Source organism: Notechis scutatus, chromosome 2 (genome assembly GCF_049901735.1).
Source record: "Notechis scutatus isolate UNSWTSFEM ecotype Mainland chromosome 2, rNotScu1.2, whole genome shotgun sequence".
Classification (NCBI taxonomy): domain Eukaryota; kingdom Metazoa; phylum Chordata; class Lepidosauria; order Squamata; family Elapidae; genus Notechis; species Notechis scutatus.
The window spans coordinates 232,546,505-232,565,705 of NC_142010.1; the positions used below are offsets into that span (position 1 = coordinate 232,546,505).

Here is a 19,201-nt window from a genome sequence, read left to right on the forward strand (position 1 = left end):
TTCACCTCTTTTTCTCAGCCGAAGCTGCTCTGAAATAACCAGAAACGAAGGCAGGCAGGCAGGCAGGCAGAACAGAGCACTGGATTGAACCGTGGGCGGCTGTGTGGGGGTGAATGGGCGCTTCGGAGGAGCTGCGCCGACAGGAAGCCACCCTGCCTGCTTCTTTGAAGCAGTTTCTTCCTGGGCTGGTGGAGGAGCGAGAGAGCGACTGAGAGAGGAACGAGGCAGACACCTGAGGGATGAGGCTGAGGGAGGGAGGGAGACACCTGAGGGATGAGGCTGAGGAAGGCAGGGCCGAGAGGCGGGGCTTCTCAGCCGTCCTGCAGGGACTTGTCCTGAGCCGCGGAGAAAGCCGTGGGCCGCCACCGCCCAGCACTCAGTTTTGAAGGCGCTCCTCAGCCAAGCGCAGTTCCTGAATCTGCAGCTGAAACCCTCCGTTTTAAATGTCCCAATAGAAGAGAATATCTGTCGCTCAGGGTTGCAATGAGGAGGCATTGGCGCTCCTGAACTTGGTGGTTTGCTGGCAGACGTTTATTACCCGACTAGGTAACAACATCAGATGTTACCTAGTCAGGTAATGAAACGTCTGCAAGCAAACCACCAAACTCGGACTCTCTCCCCCCCCCCCCGTCCTTGAAAAAGTGTTTCTGCGTGAAACTGGTCCCTGGTACAAAAAAGGTTGGGGACCACTGCTTTACACTCCTGCTTTGAGGTGTTCTTTTTAACTACCATAATGAAATTTCAGTATATTGTAACTGGTCTGACTCCATTTACCATGAAGCTGCGGCCAAACCAACTTTGTTGGGTGCTCTTGGTGTCACAGCACAAAGGAGCAGAATGCAAAGGTCCCAGACTAACTTTATTTTTACAAAAAAAAAAAAAACGGCATATAACTTTGAAGAGAAAGCTTCCCAAGTAGGATTAGCAGTTCTGCAACTACTACTACATACAGCCTTGCTTCTAATAACCATTGGAGGTCAATCCAGGCTCAGCGGGTTAAGGCTAAAACGGGATGAGGGGGAGGGGAATTACCGCCAAAATTACCCAACCCGATCACGGTGCTTTAAGCGGGCCACAAAACAGCAAGAGGGTCAACGCAGGAGTTTTAACGAACGAGGACCCCGCTTCGCCTTCACTACACCATCCGGGGTGATACCACCTTCACCGTATGCTGAGCAGTGGCGTCAGGCGTTAGAAAGTGCTGTTTCACCTCCTCGGCGGAGCCGCTGCTTTGCAAAGATGCCACCGGCGGGAAGAATTTGCTTAACACGGGCTGGTCCCGAGACTGGTCACCGGGGTTAGGCCGCCTCCTTCTTCGCCCAGGCAGCATCGCAGACTCGGTGCAGGAGCCGAAATATTACGAAAGTAGCCCCCGGCCTGCGATGAGCCGCTTGAGACGAGCCGCGCAGGTCGGCGGAGCAGCTCTAGGAGGACTCGTCTGCCGGAGACTTCCCGGGCTTTTTCTTCCCGCAACGGACGAGGCGCGGGCGTCGTTAGGTCACAGAAGCGCTCCGACTTCGCCAGTCAGCGAAACCGACCCCGCCATTACGGCTGCCAAGACCACCCGCCCTTCTCTCCTTGCAGGAGGCGGGTCTCTCTGCGCATGCTCCGAAGGTTCGCTGGCTCACAAATCTAGCGGGAAAAGGGACTCGCCGATACAGAGTTCCTGCGGCGAAAAAGGAGCGATGGTAGCGTCTCTGTACTCGATCGTTGCTGTGTGCAACAATATGGGCATCGGAAAAGACGGGAAGCTTCCTTGGCCCCCGCTCAGGTACTGTCCGGCTTCTTTTCTTTCATCCCGCGCTTTATCGCGAAGAGAAAAACCACAACTCCCAGTGTGCATTGCTTGCCTTCCATTGGAAGTTGCATTGAAGCATTTTTCTGAATGAGTGAGGCGTAAGCTTGGGAGTTGTAGTTAATACGATCAGACTTGTTTTTTTAACCCAGAGGTTAGCAAATATTTTTTAGCGCAAGTTTTTTCTTTAGTGAGCTCTTAACAATAGTTTATTGTTGAATTCATTTTCCCTCTGCCAGTCCCTAACCAGTACTACCGCTAAGCTGGATATATGGAACATCTGGCCCTTTTCATCTAAAGCGGTTTTCAACGAACAGCATTATTTTGTCGCCCGCCAAATAATTAGAAAGTGCTTGAAATCCTCTTACTTTTCAAAGCCCGATACTCCAGTACTGGGCAAAAGCTTGAAGCAAGAGATAAAACGTCTCCCCGCCCATCCTCAGACAGAAATTGCCCAGAGTTAAATAATATTTCAGAAGATCACTGACCTTTGGGACAGCAAACTTACAGATTGCGTTAAGTGGAATAAAGGGCACATTTCTGGGGATATTTTTCTGTGTGTCCCTCTGGATGTATGGGTAGTCCTCAACTTACGACCACAATTGAGCCCAAAATTTATGTTGTTAAGTGAGAAAGTTAAGTATTTGTCCCATTTTACGACTTTTCTCACCACATTTATTAAGTGAAACACTGCAGTTCTTAAATTAGTAGCAAGGTTGTTAAGTGAATCTGGATTCCCCATTGACCTTGCTTGTCAGAAGGTCACAAAAGGAGATCATATGACTCTGGGACACTGCAACCGTCATAAATGCAAAAATCTGTTGTCAAGCATCTGAATGTAAATCATGTGACTATGGAGATGCTGCAATGGTCATAAGTGTGAAAATAGCAATAGCACTTCGACTTATATACTGCTTTATAGTGCTTTACAGCCCTCTCAAAACGGTTTACAGAGTCAGCATATTGCCCCCAACAATTTGGGTCCTCATTTTACCCACCTCGGAAGGATGGAAGGCTGAGTCAACCTTGAGCCTGGTGGGATTCGATCTGCCAAATTGCAGTAGAAGTGGCTTGCAGTACTGCACTCTAACCACTGCACCACCAAGGCTCCAAAATGGTTGTCACTTTTTTCAGTTCTGTTGTAATTTTGAATGGTAACTAAATGAACTGTTGTAGGTCGAGGACTACCTGTATTGTCTGAAGGAGTAGAACTGAACTTTGTAAATGAGAGAATTGCAATGTAGAGACAGATGTAAAAATTAAAATTGGTCTGTGTGAATTAACTGCATAACTATTCCTTCGTGGTTTGATATCTTGACATAAGAGTAGAACCGAAGAACATTAAGGGAGTTTAGATCTTAACATTTCGTGGACTTTTTCTATTGGACACACACACACTTGCTTGATTAAATCATGGCACATGATTTAATCAAATAAGTGTCCAGATCTTGAGAGTAATGTTAGAGAGTGCTCGTGAAGGTTACATCATCACAAAATGTGTTTTTGCTTTGTACAGGAACGAATATAAGCATTTTCAGACAATGACAATGACGACTAAAGAAGAAGGTAATAGTGGCTAATTTTTCCTGGATTGGGTGATGACTGTTATTGTTTAGACTAGAAGTAGGCAACTAGGACACTTTTATGACTTGTGGACTTCAACTGGCTCAGGAATTCTGGGAATTGGAAGTTCACAAGTCATAAAAGGATCATAATTTCCCATCCCCAGTTTTGAAAGAAATGGAATCAAAACATTCTCAAATCTGCTTTGAGGGTCCAAGCACATTATTGATCCTATCAGAAGCCCACAGGCTGCTGAATGAGAAGAATGTTTTATGTGTTGTGGAAGTACATTCTTGGTTCAGTTGAAATCAGCCTTAATAAGAAAGCCTTAACAAGCTAGGGTAGCAATGTCATATTTATTTTACATAGTAGCACAATTTGCAGTATTAACATTTTGTATTTTCATCTTTGTAGTTCCTTAACACAACCCTTCAAAGTATGTTAGTAAAATTCCAAATGTTTAGTGGAGTGATTTATTTAAAATCATATAAAATGACCTAGAGAATAAGGAAATACCTAGTTCTCGTGTAATTCTTTCGACTAGGGCGCTGCACAGCTAAGTGCAGTTTGTGTTTATTTCTATCCTTAATGTAAGGATCAATTCCTCAGTCCACGTGATAAAAGGATATTATAACTATCAGTCATGCAGAGACTTGTCCCAAGTTATATTCTGGAGAGAAGGAACAGAAGAGAAACGTTGCTGGGACTGGGATGCATCAGAAGAGAAAGAAGATTGGGAGAGGCTGGTGGAAGAACATGTCTCTTCCACCATTTTACAACAAAATAATTTTCAAATCAGTAAAGGATTTTGTGGCAGCAATAAAAACCAATAGAACCAATAGGAAAAAATCCCCACAACAGACAAAGAACACCATGGTGTCATAACAAAATCAGTGAAAACTGTAAAATCCAACAATTGTCCAGGAAATAGACTATAAAATACATTGCTCAAAAAAATAAAGGGAACACAAAAATAAGACATCCTATATCTGAATGAATGAAATATTCTTATTAAATACTTTGTTCATTACATAGTTGAATGTGCTGACAACAAAATCACACAAAAATTATCAATGGAAATCAAATTTAGCAACCCGTGGAGGTCTGGATTTGGAGTTACACTAAAAATTAAAGTGGAAAACAACACTACAGGCTGATCCAACTTTGATGTAATGTCCTTAAAACAAGTCAAAATGAGGCTCAGTAGTGTGTGTGGCCTCCATGTGCCTGTATGACCTCCCTACAATGCCTGGGCATGCTCCTGATGAGGTGGCGGATGGTCTCCTGAGGAATCTCCTCCCACACCTGGACTAAAGCATCCCCCAACTCCTGGACAGTCTGGTGCAACGTGGCGTTGGTAGATGGAGCAAGACATGATGTCCCAGATGTGCTCAATTGGATTCAGGTCTGGGGAATGGGCGGGCCAGTCCATAGCATCAATGCCTTTGTCTTGCAGGAACTGCTGACACACTCCAGCCACATGAGGTCTATCATTGTCGTGCATTAAGAGGAACCCAGGGCCAACCGCACCAGCATATGGTCTCACAAGGGGTCTGAGGATCTCATCTCAGTACCTAATGGCAGTCAGGCTACCTCTTGCAAGCACATGGAGGGCTGTGCAGCCCCCTAAAGAAATGCCACCCCACACCATTACTGACCCACTGCCAAACCAGTCATGCTGGAGGATGTTGCAGGCAGCAGAACATTCTCCACGGCATCCACAGACCCTGTCACGTCTGTCACATGTGCTCAGTGTGAACCTGCTTTAATCTGTGAAGAGCACAGGGTGCCAGTGGCGAATTTGCCAATCTTGGTGTTCTCTGGCAAATGCCAAACATCCTGCACGGTGTTGGGCTGCAAGCACAACCCCCACCTGTGGACGTCGGGCTCTCATACTACCCTCATGGAGTCTGTTTCTGACCGTTTGAGCAGCCACATGCACATTTGTGGACCACTGGAGGTCATTTTGCAGGGCTCTGGCAGTGCTCCTCCTGTCCCTCCTTGCACAAAGGTGGAGGTAGCGGTCCTGATGCTGGGTTGTTGCCCTCCTATAGCCTCCTTCACGTCTCCTGATGTACTGGCCTGTCTCCTGGTAGTGCCTCAATGCTCTGGGCACTACGCTGACAGACACAGCAAACCTTCTTGCCACAACTCACATTGATGTGCCATCCTGGATGAGATGCACTACCTGAGCCACTTGTGTGGGTTGTAGACTCCATCTCATGCTACCACTAGAGTGAAAGCACCGCCAGCATTCAAAAGTGACCAAACTGTCAGCCAGAAAGCATAGGAACTGAGAAGTGGTCTATGGTTACCACCTGCAAAACCATTCCTTTATTGGGGATGTCTTGCTAACTGCCTATGCTTTCCACCTGTTGTCTATTCTATTTGTACAACAGCATGTGAAATTGATTGTCAATCAGTGTTGCTACCTAAGTGGACAGTTTGATTTCATGGAAGTGTGATTGACTTGGAGTTACATTGTGTTGTTTAAGTGTTCCCTTTATTTTTTTGAGCAGTGTATAAAGATGGCTATTTCATACAGAACTTTACATTTTCTTGATATATTTGCAATCCAAATCCCCTAATATTTTGTGTTATCCATCAGGAATCACAGAAGAAATGCACAACTGAGTAGATCCTTTTTTTCAAAAGGGAATCTGCCTTCATCAGAGGCCATCCAAATTTTATTTTCTTCTCTAATTGAACTTGCAGTGAGTCACTGATATCAAGAGCTTTTCTTCAAAGTTTGAGGTGTAGCAATATTGCTTGAAAAGGTTGACTAAAAATACCACACTATAACCACTAGGCGTCACTACATAATCACATTAAATTTATTTGCATTTTACAGGAAAGCAAAATGTGGTCATAATGGGTAGGAAGACTTGGTTCTCCATCCCTGAGAAATACCGTCCGTTAAAAAACAGAATTAATATAGTACTTAGTAAAGAACTGAAGTAAGTACCAATGTTGATTTTTTTTTCCAAATATCATTGTAGCTAATTTCCTTAAAATCAGCTACAATGACGTGATTGTTGAGAGTGATGTCAACATGGTCGCACGCCAACTTTTAAATAATTATATTTGATTAACAATCATTTACTTGTTCAGAAATACAAACAGCCATTCTGTCAGAGTTGCTTAGCAGCAATAATTTCTTTTCATTTTAATGTGAGATATTCATGGATATTCCATTTTCACATATCTTTGATTTTATGAGCAGATTGCAAAAAACTGGTTTTTTAGTTAGTATCCCCAGTAAATTTATGTTAATTTCAGTCCATTAATAATGCATATGGATTTTACTAAGATTGGTTTTTAGTCCCCAAAAGAATACATATGTCTTTGAGTTTTGTATAACAGTTTGTATAATATGGGGAAACCCCACACTAATATATGAGTGGGTTCTTATGACTAAGTTACTTGCTATTCCAAATCAAAGTGCCTACCCTCTTCACTATAACTTCTAAATTATTCGTGAAATCAGTAATTCAAGTCGAGTTCCTAGGCAGATATGTGATTGAGATAAATGCATGTATTTCAAGCCAAAGGCACAAAAACAACATACCGTGTTAGACTCCAACAATACGGCCTCCACCAATAGGAAGGCCCAGCATGTTTTGGGCATAAATCAAATTAAAAATTTAGGCCTATTTTAAAATATGCAAAATAAGGGGAAGGGCTAGACAATTGCCGTTAGGAGCACCGTAATTCTGCCACCAGCCGCTCCTAAGCATTTTGAAGGATTAAGCACAGGAGCTTGTTTACTCCCACCTTTGCTGCAGACACCTTTGGCAATGTTGCTTAACTTCTGCCCATTACGCCGCCACGTTGAATACTGCCGTCCGTGTTTGGAGTGCGGTCGCCATTTGGAGCTCCAAGCAGTGGCAGCTCCAAACATGACAGCTTAGCGATCTTTTATTTTGGTCCATGCGAAGTTCAAAGCGAGCAAGAGAGGGAGATTTCTGCGGCCTCCATCCGAGATGGCAACCTCACTAGTGGATCACAACGTAGGCTGAAGAACAGCAGACATAGAACCGGCGGGATACGATGGCTGATCTTTTGGAGCGAGAGGAAAGGGAGAGAAGAGTTGCTAGGCGTAATTTGCAGGAGGAAGTGGGTGTACCCACGGCAGGGAGCCCAAGGAAGAAGGGCTGGTAGGCAACGGAGAGCGCCCGTAGCTCCGGAAGCAGCCCAGAGACGCGCCGGGAAGAGGCGCAGATGCTGCCTTGTAGTCCCCAAGCCAACTGCGTGCGCCGCTTTGTTATGTGCGCTCCGCGCTTTGGGCATCTCCGTGTGATCGCGACCCTGTCCTTTCCACCTGGCGCCCTTGCTGCTTTCTGGCTCTTTAGCAAGGCATCGCGGTCTCCCTCATGCTCGCTCTGAACTTCGCACGGACCAAAATAAAAGATCGCCCGCCGTCATGTTTGAGCTTCCGCATTTGGAGCTTCCGCCGCCGCTTGGAGCTCCAAACAGCGGCAGTGCTCCAAACACGGCCGGCTGCTAAAGAGCCAGAAAGCCTATTTGTAAATAAAGAAATTTGGAATTCAAGTTTAATTAATGTTGATATTGCTATCAATGTTAGGAGTTTATTATATTTAATGTATATTTCCAAGCATTTTGAAGGATTATACTGGCTTGTTTAATTTATCTCTTGTTTTAAAGCTTTAATATTTTAACTTTATTGCATTAAAATTGAATACAGCCTAACTTTCAGGGATACGGAGGCCGCTGAGCGGCAGGAAAAGGGAGCTGGGCCAGCCACAGACCAGCCTCCGTGCAACACGCCACCGCCCGGCCCTGGCGAGGAAAGCAGCGGGCGCTCCCTGGGCGCGCGGGGGGGTCTCTTTTGGCCGGCCCTGATTTTTTTTTTTCAGAGCGGAATATCATGCCTGAAGGCTGTGTCTCTGTGCATGGCTCACAGCGTGCAGGGAAGCTCGTAAATCCCAAACAGATAGTTAACCCTGTCATATCCCACCCCTGGGTAGAGTAGAGCAGGAATCTTCAACCTCTTGGGCTGCAGGCCACAAATGGGCTGTGAGCTGTTTGCAACTGGGCCGTGGAAACAGCAGGCAAGTGTGCACATACATCCCTTCCACCAGTCCACAAAGCTGGAAAGATTGGGGAACTGTGGAATATAGTATTGTAGAAAATGGGTGTGCCCTCTGCTGGTTTGATTGGGAGAGCAAAATTGTACTTTTTCGAGAGGCAACTGGACTTTCCTGTTTTCCTTTGAAGTCATTTCACTTCTCATCCAAGAAGCTCTTTCAGCTCTGACTGGATACACCTCAAGAATAAAACATTGGTATCATGTGTTTAAGGGATGTTCCTGAAGGAGCCCATTACTTGGCTAAAAGTCTGGAAGAAGCCCTAGATCATCTTGAAACACCAGAGATGAAAAGAAAAGTAGACAAGGTTTGGATAGTTGGAGGAAGTTCAATATATAAGGTATGATTTAAACACAGAACATCTTTAAATAATCTAATAATCAGAGATGAACTTTTGGGGATTCATTAGTTGTTTTATAACAGTTTTCAGGTTTCACAGAATATGTGATTTTTTTCCCCCTTATCTTCATTTTCAACTTAATAAAGCTAAATCAGTTTGAATAAAATTCATAATGGTGATGCAAAAAAAAAATCAAATCATCATTATTGTATTGTAAAGGACATAAAAGCCAGTAAAATAAATTAATACAATTTAAACTGCAACTGATCCAATGTTACAATTTGATTAAAATATTCCTGCAATAAATTGTTCCATTTTATAAACATTCTAATTCTATTTACTGATTCTGTTATTTACCTTAATTATGTGAAGTGCATGAAAGTCATCAAATATAATGATGTCAGGAGCCCACTCTTTCTATTTTTTCTTTTTTTCATTTTGGGCCATGGCAATCTAGTTATTACAAATCCTTTATTAGTTTGGAATATCATATCCTTAATATAACAAATAATATAATTGGTAACAAAATATTGTTATATGAATCTAAATATTTTGTTCATAACTTAGCATTCTCAGAATATTGTTTATGGTTCATTGATATGCGTCCTTAATATTTTTAAGTTTTCTGTCAAACATATCTTGTAAATATACTGTATTTTTCTTACATACTTAAAAGTTTCACTGAGATTCATAAAATATTTTCAAATATTCATGTCTAAACTAAATCTAAAACGAAAGCCCTTTGGAACCTCTTGCCCTCCAAGGTAAGGTCTGTCCCCATCCTCCTATCTTTCTGTAAGACCTGGTTGGCCTGGAGACCAGATGGAGGAATGCCATGCTGTAGCTGGCTGCTGGATTGATGGCAGACTCCGCCTCCCTGCTTTCTAGTCTCTGCCCATACATCTTTTCATTACCATATTGATGTATTCACATGTTCTTTTTCACTGTTTATTTTATTCTATTATTTTATTTCTGTTTACACCCTTTTCCTTTCTTCCTTTTTAATTGTTGTAAACTGCCTAGTGCAGTGAAACAGGCAGCACATAAATTTAATAAATAAGTTATAATAAATGTCTATGGAGATTCTCAGTAATCCAGGTCATGGTTGTCCCCAAAGTGCTTTTTCAAAAGACAACTGAACTTTGATTTTTTCCTTGAAGACGTTTCACTTCTCATCCAAGAAGGTTCTTCAGCTGAGGAAGCTTCTTGAATGAGAAGCAAAACATCTTCAAGGAAAAAACAAAGTCCAGATTTCTTTTGAAAAAAGTATATTTGGGATAAATAATAATAAATAACGAAACACCAAAGAAATTTAAAATTATATTTAAAAAACAAAACTATTTTTTAAGATAAAGATGTTCCTCAACTTATGACCACAAATATGACTGGAATTTTGGTCACTAAGCAATTCAATCATTCAGTGAGTCATTATGTGACCAAACCCAAGTTTAAATTTATGCATCCAGTGTCAATGCTATCATGCCCTCTCTGGCTGCACATGCCATCCAAGAAGGACAGTGATGTAATTTGTAAATTATTTCATTCCTTAGAGGACCGTGTTAATTTCCTCAAAAGTCATAGGCTCAAAAGAATCCCACGTGATCATAGAATAGAATAGAATAGAATAGAATAGAATAGAATAGAATAGAATACTTTATTGGCCAAGTGTGATTGGACACACAAGGAATTTGTCTTGGTGTAAATACTCTCAGTATAAGGTTTTGCCCCTTCACCCTCCAGCTCAAAGCGAATATGACTGATTTTGCCTTAAAGTGTGTTTCAAATTGTTTTCAAACACCAGCAGATAATATTGTCCAATGGCCGACTTACAGTCCACCTAAGAAAAAGTCTGTTGTGATTTGAATATGTGACTTTTTGTGGCTTTCCCTTTGACTTTGCTTATTGGAAGCCAGCAGGAAATTTCAAATCCCACACGTATGAGATCCTTGCTTAATGACCTGTCATCTTTGCTTAAGAAGGAAACAGGGACTGCCAGGATTGCTGCCACTAAGGGATGCAATCACATGACATTGTGCTTTGTGACTGTGATGGAAATTCCAGTCCCCATTACTGTTGTTAAGTGAAGACTACTGTAGGCTTTCTGAAAAATAGCCTCTATACTATAGAGCAGAAGTCTCCAATCTTGGCAACTTTAAGACTTGTGGACTTCAACTCCCAGAATTCTACAGCCAGCTTTACTGGCTGAGGTATTCTGGGAGTTGAAGTCCACAAGTCTTAAAGTTGCTAAGATTGGAGACCCCTGCTATAGAGTATGCCCAACCTTTTGTCTTGCCTGGACTGCATTGAGTGAAGAGGAATTATTTTGGGCCACATATAAAATATATAATTATCACTAAAAATCACATAATGTTAAAAGTTTACTATCTTGTGGGGGCATATTACTAACTGTTCAGGGTTGCATTTGGCCTGTGGGCTGTGGGTTGGATATGCCTGCTCTATGTCATGAATGGGAAGTATTAAAAATGAATTACTCATGGATATTCATTATCTGTTGGTAATGGATATGAATATATTTATTTGATGTAGTTCAATTTTTAATAGAAATTTGCTTTTGAACATTTTCATTTAATAAAACTGCAAAAAAATGTTTAGGAAAACCATTGCCAGGTTAGTTTGCAGCAGAAATTTTCAGCCACGTTACATTAATTTAATTATAATCTCACCAATTTCTAGATTTCTAGCTATAAAATGTTATTTGGGTTGAAAATGCATATGTACAGTTTCAATGTGGATTATCATTTAGATTTTTCATTTAGTATGACTTGAAAATATATAGATTGTACTACTTACTACCGTGCCACTTATTTCATTGAGGGTGTGAAAATATCCATATACTTTTTGTGCAACCTTTACAAATTTTATATGCAGAAAGGCAAAAAATGAATGGTTTAAATGACCTGGTTCAAAACTACTGAACAGATTTTTCTGAGCAGAAACTCATGAACAGTTGTCAGTAGCAAATAATTAGTCAAGAGAGAACATCAGCTGATTCATTTTGATTAATGCATTGTGCAAAGTGTTACTCATTTGTAAGGAGAACAAGAGATGTGATATTTAACTTATCAGTTAGTGAATAATGGGAAATGAAGGGCTTTTGTTACCCATGCTAATAAAATAATTTACTCCGCATCTAAAAAGCAGTGTTTATTTAAGTCTCCAAAAAACATATTTTTCTCTTTCTGTTTAGTATGGCTTTAGACCTTTTCCTGCAAAAGGACTCCATATTTTAATGTAATTAATGTAATAAATCTCAAGCACATGATAGATTTGTATTTTGTGACAAAGTAGTTTACTCCCTGCTGTATTGCAGAACAGCATTTTTACCAAGCTTTACTACACATTGAATAGAATCCTAAAACTGTTACAAATTTGAGCAAAAAAAGCAAAAACCTAGATACAGTGACCCATATACGTATTTTAACAAATATGGCTGTAATTATTAATCTGAGTCAACACCAAGATATAATATTTTTGTCTTGTTTGCATTTATGTACCAACAATGTCTAGACGTAGCTTTTATCACTTATCCATGTAAATTATTTATTTACTTATTGAATTTATATTGCACTGGGAATGCTGTTTTTAATCCGTAAGTAAAAATACTAAAGACTTACTAATAATTTCTTAATTATTTATACAAAATTACTTGAAATGTTAAAGAGAAAAGTTATTCTTTTCTCTAACAGCCCTTACTCTGTGTTAGGTTCTCACATGGAATGAATCCTTGGTGTTAAAGTGATAACTGATAATCATCTTGCACATATTTGAATATGTTGATTTGTTATTACTTTGGAACAGCTATGAAGGAAAGGGGCAGGTTAAGGTATAACTCATTGATAGAATCATGTTGTTGAACGTTCTGTATTTTGCTGTTTTTCTAAATGTTTAAGATTTTGAAGTTATATTATGAAAAAAGGAGATGTAACATCTGGTGAAATGTAGCAACTTTGTAGTATCTTATTAGACTGTGGATTAATTTGGGGGTAAATTAGAACATATTATAATCTGTTTCTTTTACACTGTACATAAGAATTATAATAAATACGAGTAGATATAATCAATTGCATGAGAACCAAGTATATAGGAGTCATTGCTGTTCTCATATTTTATCCCTCCTTATAATAACTTGAATGATTATAGCATGGAATAATTTGGTTATCCAATAATGGAAATATTAATTCAAATTATGTTAATGGTGGTCCAATAACAAATTATATATTAGTTGATAGCAAATTCTGTTTGCTGTCATGAATACTTGGCTATAATGAACATTATGTAATGATCTCGGTCATTGGAAAGTTTTGGTACAAAAATTCATCTGATTATATATAAAAAAAGTATAACAGTGTTTGCAGCATAACTATTATTATGAGACAATCCAGGAGCAAACACAGCACACAGAGGCTTTGCCTTTTAACAGTGGTTTATATATAAGACAACTATATACATACATATACGTGGTAGGCAAATACCTGGCAAGTAATCAATCTTCTTTACTCTGCATGGAAGACTACAATGGAGACAGAACACAAAGAGAGAGAGGTATGCCCTCTCATGGCCTCATTTATATATACAGCTTCTTAAAGTGATAAAACCCTGTGGACCCATCCTCCATCTTAAACCGGCAATAACCATGCTGATTCATCCTCATTGTATCAGCCTTACAGCAGCTGGTCAGCTATTAAATCAATATCTTAACACTCCTCCTTTTTAAAGCTGAACAGCTGATAATCCAAATGCTTTAACATAGTCCTGATATTTTTCCACAGATACATGCTTTGGTAACATATCAGCTATATTACGGTCAGTAGAACACTGCTGGAATCTTATCAGTTTCTCCTTTACAGCGTCCCTAATATTACAGTATTTGATGTCAACCTGTTTACTCCTGCGATCTCATGTTGCCATTTTTATACATGCCACGTTGTCTTCAAACACTGGTACAGCTTCTTTTACATTCACATTTACATCCTTTAGCAATTGTACATACCAGATTATTTCTGAATAAGCCTCGGACAATGCTATGGATTCTGCTTCAGCAGAATTATAATGTTGATAAAAACATTAAAGTGTTGTAACATAAAAATTTCATTTTAGCAAAATAAGAGTTAACAATTTGGTTGTTCCACCATCACAAGAACATAATATTTTCATGTAATGAATTTTCTTGAACAACTTTGAGAGGCACCTAAGTAATCTCAAATCAACTAATTTAGTGTATTTGGATATTCTGCTGGCCTGAGTGTGGAATTCTTATCCAGGATTCTTTATCTGACTATATCCTGCCCATAGCTCAAGACCAGCAGTGTCTTAAAAGAGAATCCATAGTACAATTTATTCTTGCCTCGAGTCCTCGAGGACAAAATAAGTGACAACCAAAGTTAATAATAGTTGTTTGAGAACCCAAACAACAAAAATGCTTTAGCACAAATTTTTAAAAAAGACATTTCCATTATAATTTTAAGCAAACAAGAAAACTTGGTCAACTAATTAACTTTAAGGGAACTGAATTTATTGGCCATGAAAACAAGCCAATATATAACCTCTTGCCATTTCCTTCTTCCAGCAATGGACATGTTGTTTCAGGCAGAAATGGTAGGTTTATACAATAGTGATTATCCCAGCACAGGTTTAGGTCCAGCATGTTGAGGGCAGGAGGGAGACACAAAGTGCAAATTGAATGGCCTTTTATATTTCAAGAACAATGTACATGACCACTCAATGTGTCGGCCATCCCAGTTGTGTGCTATAGTACAGCAGTCCCCAACCTTTTGAACACCAGGGACCAGTTCCATAGAGAAAGGTTTTTCTGTGGACCAGAGGGGGCGTGGTTTTGTGTACTGCCTGCATCCTGCAGATGTGGCTTCACTTGTTTGCATGGCCTGGTTTTTGCCATGCTGCGGCCTAGGACTGGTCCACTGACTGAAAGTTGGAGACTCCTGCTGTAGCACACATGGCTGAGGTAAATAACCAAGATTGTTCAGTTCAGTTCAGAGTCTTGTTCAGTTGTGTTATGCAAACTAAGTTGCATTCTTACTGCTGTTTTTATTTTTAATAGCATTTATCAGTTAGATGGCCTTACCATATATTATTGAATTAAGCAAATTTTCTGCATTTGCATAGATTGTAAACCAGAGGTGGTATTCAGCAGGTTCTGACCAGTTCTGGAGAACCAGTAGCGGAAATTTTGAGTAGTTCGGAGAACCAGCAAATACCACCTCTGACTGGAGATTTTACAGTATCCTTCCCCTGCTACGCCCACCAAGCCACACCCACAGAACAGGTAGTAAAAAAATTGAATCCCACCACTATTGTAAACCAATCAAGTATAGTATATTAAAGTGTCATAGTATTGTTCATTTTTAGAAGAATGTAATGAGAATATTAGTGAATAGTATGATCTTAGGCAAATCTTATTTGATACTTTTTCTTGGCTCGTAAATGATAGAACAGTAGCCAGTGAAAATGTGTTTCTTCTTTTTTACCTGAACATATTTATAATTAGAGCAGTCATGTTCCCTGTAAGTGCTTACACTTAAAATATTGGATTAGATTTGCATGAACTGGCATTTGTCAAAGCTGTGGTTAATAATGCATTAAATGAATTTTCTTCAAATGAAGTGTTCAGTGAAAGAAAAGCAGGAAAGTGATCTTAACAGATAAGACTATATTATCTGCTAATGTTCATACTATTTTACAAGAAATGTTTCCCTTTGCATCTAGAAGCTAAAGAAAATCACTGATCAAGAGACACATTGTTTCAAAATGGTTTACTAAAGAACCCAACCCCTCCCCACCCCCCCCCCCGGTCACAAAACCAGCGGCCCCAACCCCCCCAACCAACCAAAAAAAACCCCCCCAAAATTTATAAAAAAAAAAAAATAAAAAAAAAAAAAAAAAAAAAAAAAAAAAAAAAAAACCCAAAAAAACAAAAAAAAAAAAAAAAAAAAAAAAAAAAAAAAAAAAAAAAAAAAAAAAAAACCCCCACCACAACAAAAAAAAAAAAAAAAAAAACAAAAAAAAAAAAAAAAAAAAAAAAAAACAAAAACCAAAAAAAAACCAAAACAAAACCCCCCCCCCCCCCAACCCCCCAAAAACACCACTTATATCACAATAAAGGAGTATATTTGTAACTCCAGATTGATATGAAGTTTCCTTGGCACTCTCTGGACTCATTTGTTTTCTAGCACTGATGATGTTACCTAGTTTGGTTATAAAGAATCTGCAAGAAAACAACCAAGGTCAGAGAACACCAAGGAACCATCCTGCAGTATATATCACATTAATATTTTAACATGATGCTACAAAATAAATTCTTGATAGGATATCAGTCTGCAAGGATAAATTACCGAGTCATGAAAACGTTTTCTTCTTTATATTAATGTACATCCTGCCCATGTTTGCACTACATGCTAACTCGTGGTTCCTTTAATCATTGTTTTCTCAATTAACCAATTTGCCTAAACGTCCATGCTGAAATACAAACTAGCCAACTACACTTTAGTGTACTCTAATATGTTCTGAAGACCCAGCCATATAGAGGAAATGCTTGTATTAGTGAGCTGGTAATAAACAAAGGGTCTTTTTTCTGTCCTGTTGTGACTTAGAGATACAACTACATAATTAATGCTGGGATAGGCAGTTCTCCTATTCCAGCAAGTTTATTCTTGTGTTTTTAGGAACACATCTTCAGCCTTTTTATTCTTTGGCTATTTAAGCCCAATATTTATTTTATTTTTCTTTAAACATTGTATTAAAACTGCTTTATCAGAATAGTGTTAATGTTTAGGGAACAAATATTTTTCATGTTGCTAAATAACTAAAACTCATTCACTATGTCTTGCTCTTTTCAAAGGAAGCAATGGAGAGGCCAATCCATCACCAACTGTTTGTGACAAGAATTATGCATGACTTTGAAAGTGATACATTTTTCCCAGAAATTGATCTTAAAAAATACAGACTTCTACCTAAGTAAGTATTATATCGACAAAAATATCTTGTATCAATTCCATGTATTTATACTAGCAATATAAAACATTTCACTGATGTATCTCTATTGAAGTAAATCTTGAGGAAATATATTTGGTTTAACAATACAGTATGAGTAAAAAATAACATTTCATGTTACTTTCAATTTAGAAAAGTATTTATCCACTAAAATATTATTTCTCTCTCAAGTTATACAGGTATCCCTGTAGATATCCAGGAAGAGAATGGAATTCAGTACAAATTTGAAGTTTATGAAAATATCATCTAGACCTTATTTGATATGGGCAAAATTACTCTGTAGATCTAAATCTATTTGCAGAATTAATCAAGACTTGTGCCTGCATTTTATTCTCTAGAAGAAGAAGAAAAAAAAGTGCCTTTGTGCTTCATCCTTCCCCCATTCATTGAAGCTATTGTACCCAAAAAAAAAACAATTAGCAGCTCTACTGAGAATAGCTGCCTGTGCTGCAAGCAAAAAAAGATTTATTTGCAAATATAGCTCTGTTGAAAATCAAGAAGAGGACCGTCTGTATTACATATTTCATGCCAGATAGCAGGTGAAAATAATAATTTTCAAGGTTGTAAAATGCATTTCCGAATTAATGTTAATAATTAAAAAGATAAAAGAAGTTTCTCTTCTATTGTTCAATTCTAGCTTTTTCATGTTCATAATTATTTGTACTATTAAATACATTCCATGTTTATTTTTCATTAATAAAACAGTGTATTCTAAAATCCTGCTTTTTGAATGATAAGTCTGCTTGTCTGGTTTATACATATTTTTATCATGTTAAAACACTTGATCTGTTTATGTCAAGAATAATTTGGAAATTTTCCAAATCTTGTAGTACTGACATTTGTATTAATGGTTATAGATACCAGGAATTGTAGATCAGAAATTCTGGAAAGTTATAAATGCCATACTCCAGATTTATATGCATAAATATTAATTGCATGTATTTAGGGTAAACACATATTTATGCAGAATTCTGTGACAGGGAACCATATACATGAAAGATTCACATATTGCACTAAACGATGGGTTGCTGAAGAAGATAGACCTGGGTAAATTCATACCAAATTAGGCAACCTACATTAGGATCCAGAGTGCAGATTTGGCTGAATAGATTGTACTATGCTAAGTACTATATGAAAATGTCACTGCCTGTTTGAGATGCATAAGGAGGTAGTGTTTCTCAGGACTGAAATACAAAAGATGTAAATAATCACCTGTTAGCTCAGTATTAGACTTTATAGAGTAATTTCTGTATTAGTGAGTTGAAAGGGGCACTAAGTAAAACATTAAAAGTGCCTGTCAGAACACCACAATTTTAAATTGCTTTAGCCCTACTAGACAATAATGTTTTCTTTTTAAATGTGCCATGTTGAATATTAGAGAATCTTCCGAATCTGCATACTAAATGATACACAATGCAATAGGCTCATAGCTAAGGGACTGCAGCTTCAGAGTACCCAATAGGGCAGGATCAAAGAGCAATAACAGTAAGCATGAGCACCTCACAGAGTTACTACCGTGTTTCTCCAACAATATGGCCGCCCCCAATAGGAAGACCCAGAATGTTTTCTAGGCATAAAATGAAATTAAGCCCCTCCCCCCAAATTTAGGCCTAGTTTAAAACATGCAAAATTGGGGGGGGGAAGATGGGGGGAACTTGCCATTAGGTGTGCCCCACGGGCAGCTACGCCTCACCATCAGCCGCTCCTAACACCATGGTGGAGCACGGAGGGCTCCCTTACCCCTCCCTTACCCGGGTCAGCAGGCGGGCGGCGTCGGCATGGATGTCTGGCAGTGTTTCAGCCGCTTCTCAGGCCTCCGTAGCTTCCACAGTTCCCACCAGTGCTGGCGCCTCGCCAGCGCCGTCTCCAACAACAGCATCTGAATCGCTCCCGCTTTTCCCCCGTCCCCATAACAACAGGAAAAAAAAAAGATTTTGAAGTACCTGGGAGTGCCGCGCGTTGTATTTTGGTTTAATCCCGAGCGGCTGGGTGGGCATGAGAAGAGTCGAGCGAGCGTCTCTCCTGCTGCTACCCTTGGTGCTCCAGCCTCGGGCTCTGCAAGTTTGCAAAAGTCCCAGTGCACAGCCTGTTCCTGCATTCCAAGCGCCCAGGCTGAGCTGCAGCTGTCCCTCGCCAGCGTCATCTCCAATAACAGCGGCAGCAGTGGTGGAAGCATTTCAGCTGCTTCTCGGGTGGGGGAGCCACCTTTAACTTCCATGGTTCCCGTCGCTGCTGCCGCTGTTATTGGAGACGGCGCTGGCGAGAGAGAGACAGCTGCAGCTCAGCCTGGGCGCTTGGAATGCAGGAATGGGCTGCGCACCGGGACTTTTGCAAACTTGCAGAGCCCGAGGCTGGAGCACCAAGGGT

At 39.7% G+C, this 19,201-nt stretch overlaps 2 protein-coding genes and 1 long non-coding RNA gene across 4 annotated transcripts in view; 1 reads left to right on the forward strand and 2 right to left on the reverse strand.

Moving 5' to 3' along the window:
• MSH3 (mutS homolog 3) overlaps positions 1-1,594 on the reverse strand; it is a 48,173-nt gene extending 46,579 nt beyond the window's left edge. Inside the window, exon 1 of one of the 2 annotated variants that reach the window (XM_087958237.1) lies at positions 1,211-1,594. In XM_087958237.1, coding sequence (XP_087814363.1) covers positions 1,211-1,330 — 120 coding nt within the window. In that variant the 5' untranslated portion in view covers positions 1,331-1,594. The remainder of the gene's footprint in view (positions 1-1,210) is intronic. The other variant, XM_087958238.1, reaches the window with a different exon arrangement.
• DHFR (dihydrofolate reductase) lies at positions 1,383-17,565 on the forward strand. Its single transcript, XM_087958239.1, has 6 exons — positions 1,383-1,771; positions 3,312-3,361; positions 6,210-6,315; positions 8,680-8,806; positions 16,683-16,798; positions 17,006-17,565. Exons 1-6 carry the CDS (start codon positions 1,383-1,385, stop codon positions 17,082-17,084), a joined length of 867 nt encoding a protein of 288 aa, XP_087814365.1. The 3' UTR covers positions 17,085-17,565.
• On the reverse strand, positions 15,978-18,878 carry LOC148132546 (uncharacterized). Its single transcript, XR_015748157.1, has 3 exons — positions 18,778-18,878; positions 17,672-17,717; positions 15,978-16,049 (listed from the first exon to the last, which is right to left on the reverse strand). It is a non-coding gene; the product is annotated as an uncharacterized LOC148132546 (long non-coding RNA).
• Positions 18,879-19,201: the final 323 nt, after the last annotated feature.

Bases quoted from the DNA above. Each gene is read 5' to 3' on its own strand.
- DHFR (XM_087958239.1), top strand. From the start codon at position 1,383: ATGAGCCGCTTGAGACGAGCCGCGCAGGTCGGCGGAGCAGCTCTAGGA. The intron at 3,362-6,209 runs GTAATAGTGGCT...TGCATTTTACAG, and splicing joins AATGACGACTAAAGAAGAAG to GAAAGCAAAATGTGGTCATA. The intron at 6,316-8,679 runs GTAAGTACCAAT...CATGTGTTTAAG, and splicing joins GTACTTAGTAAAGAACTGAA to GGATGTTCCTGAAGGAGCCC.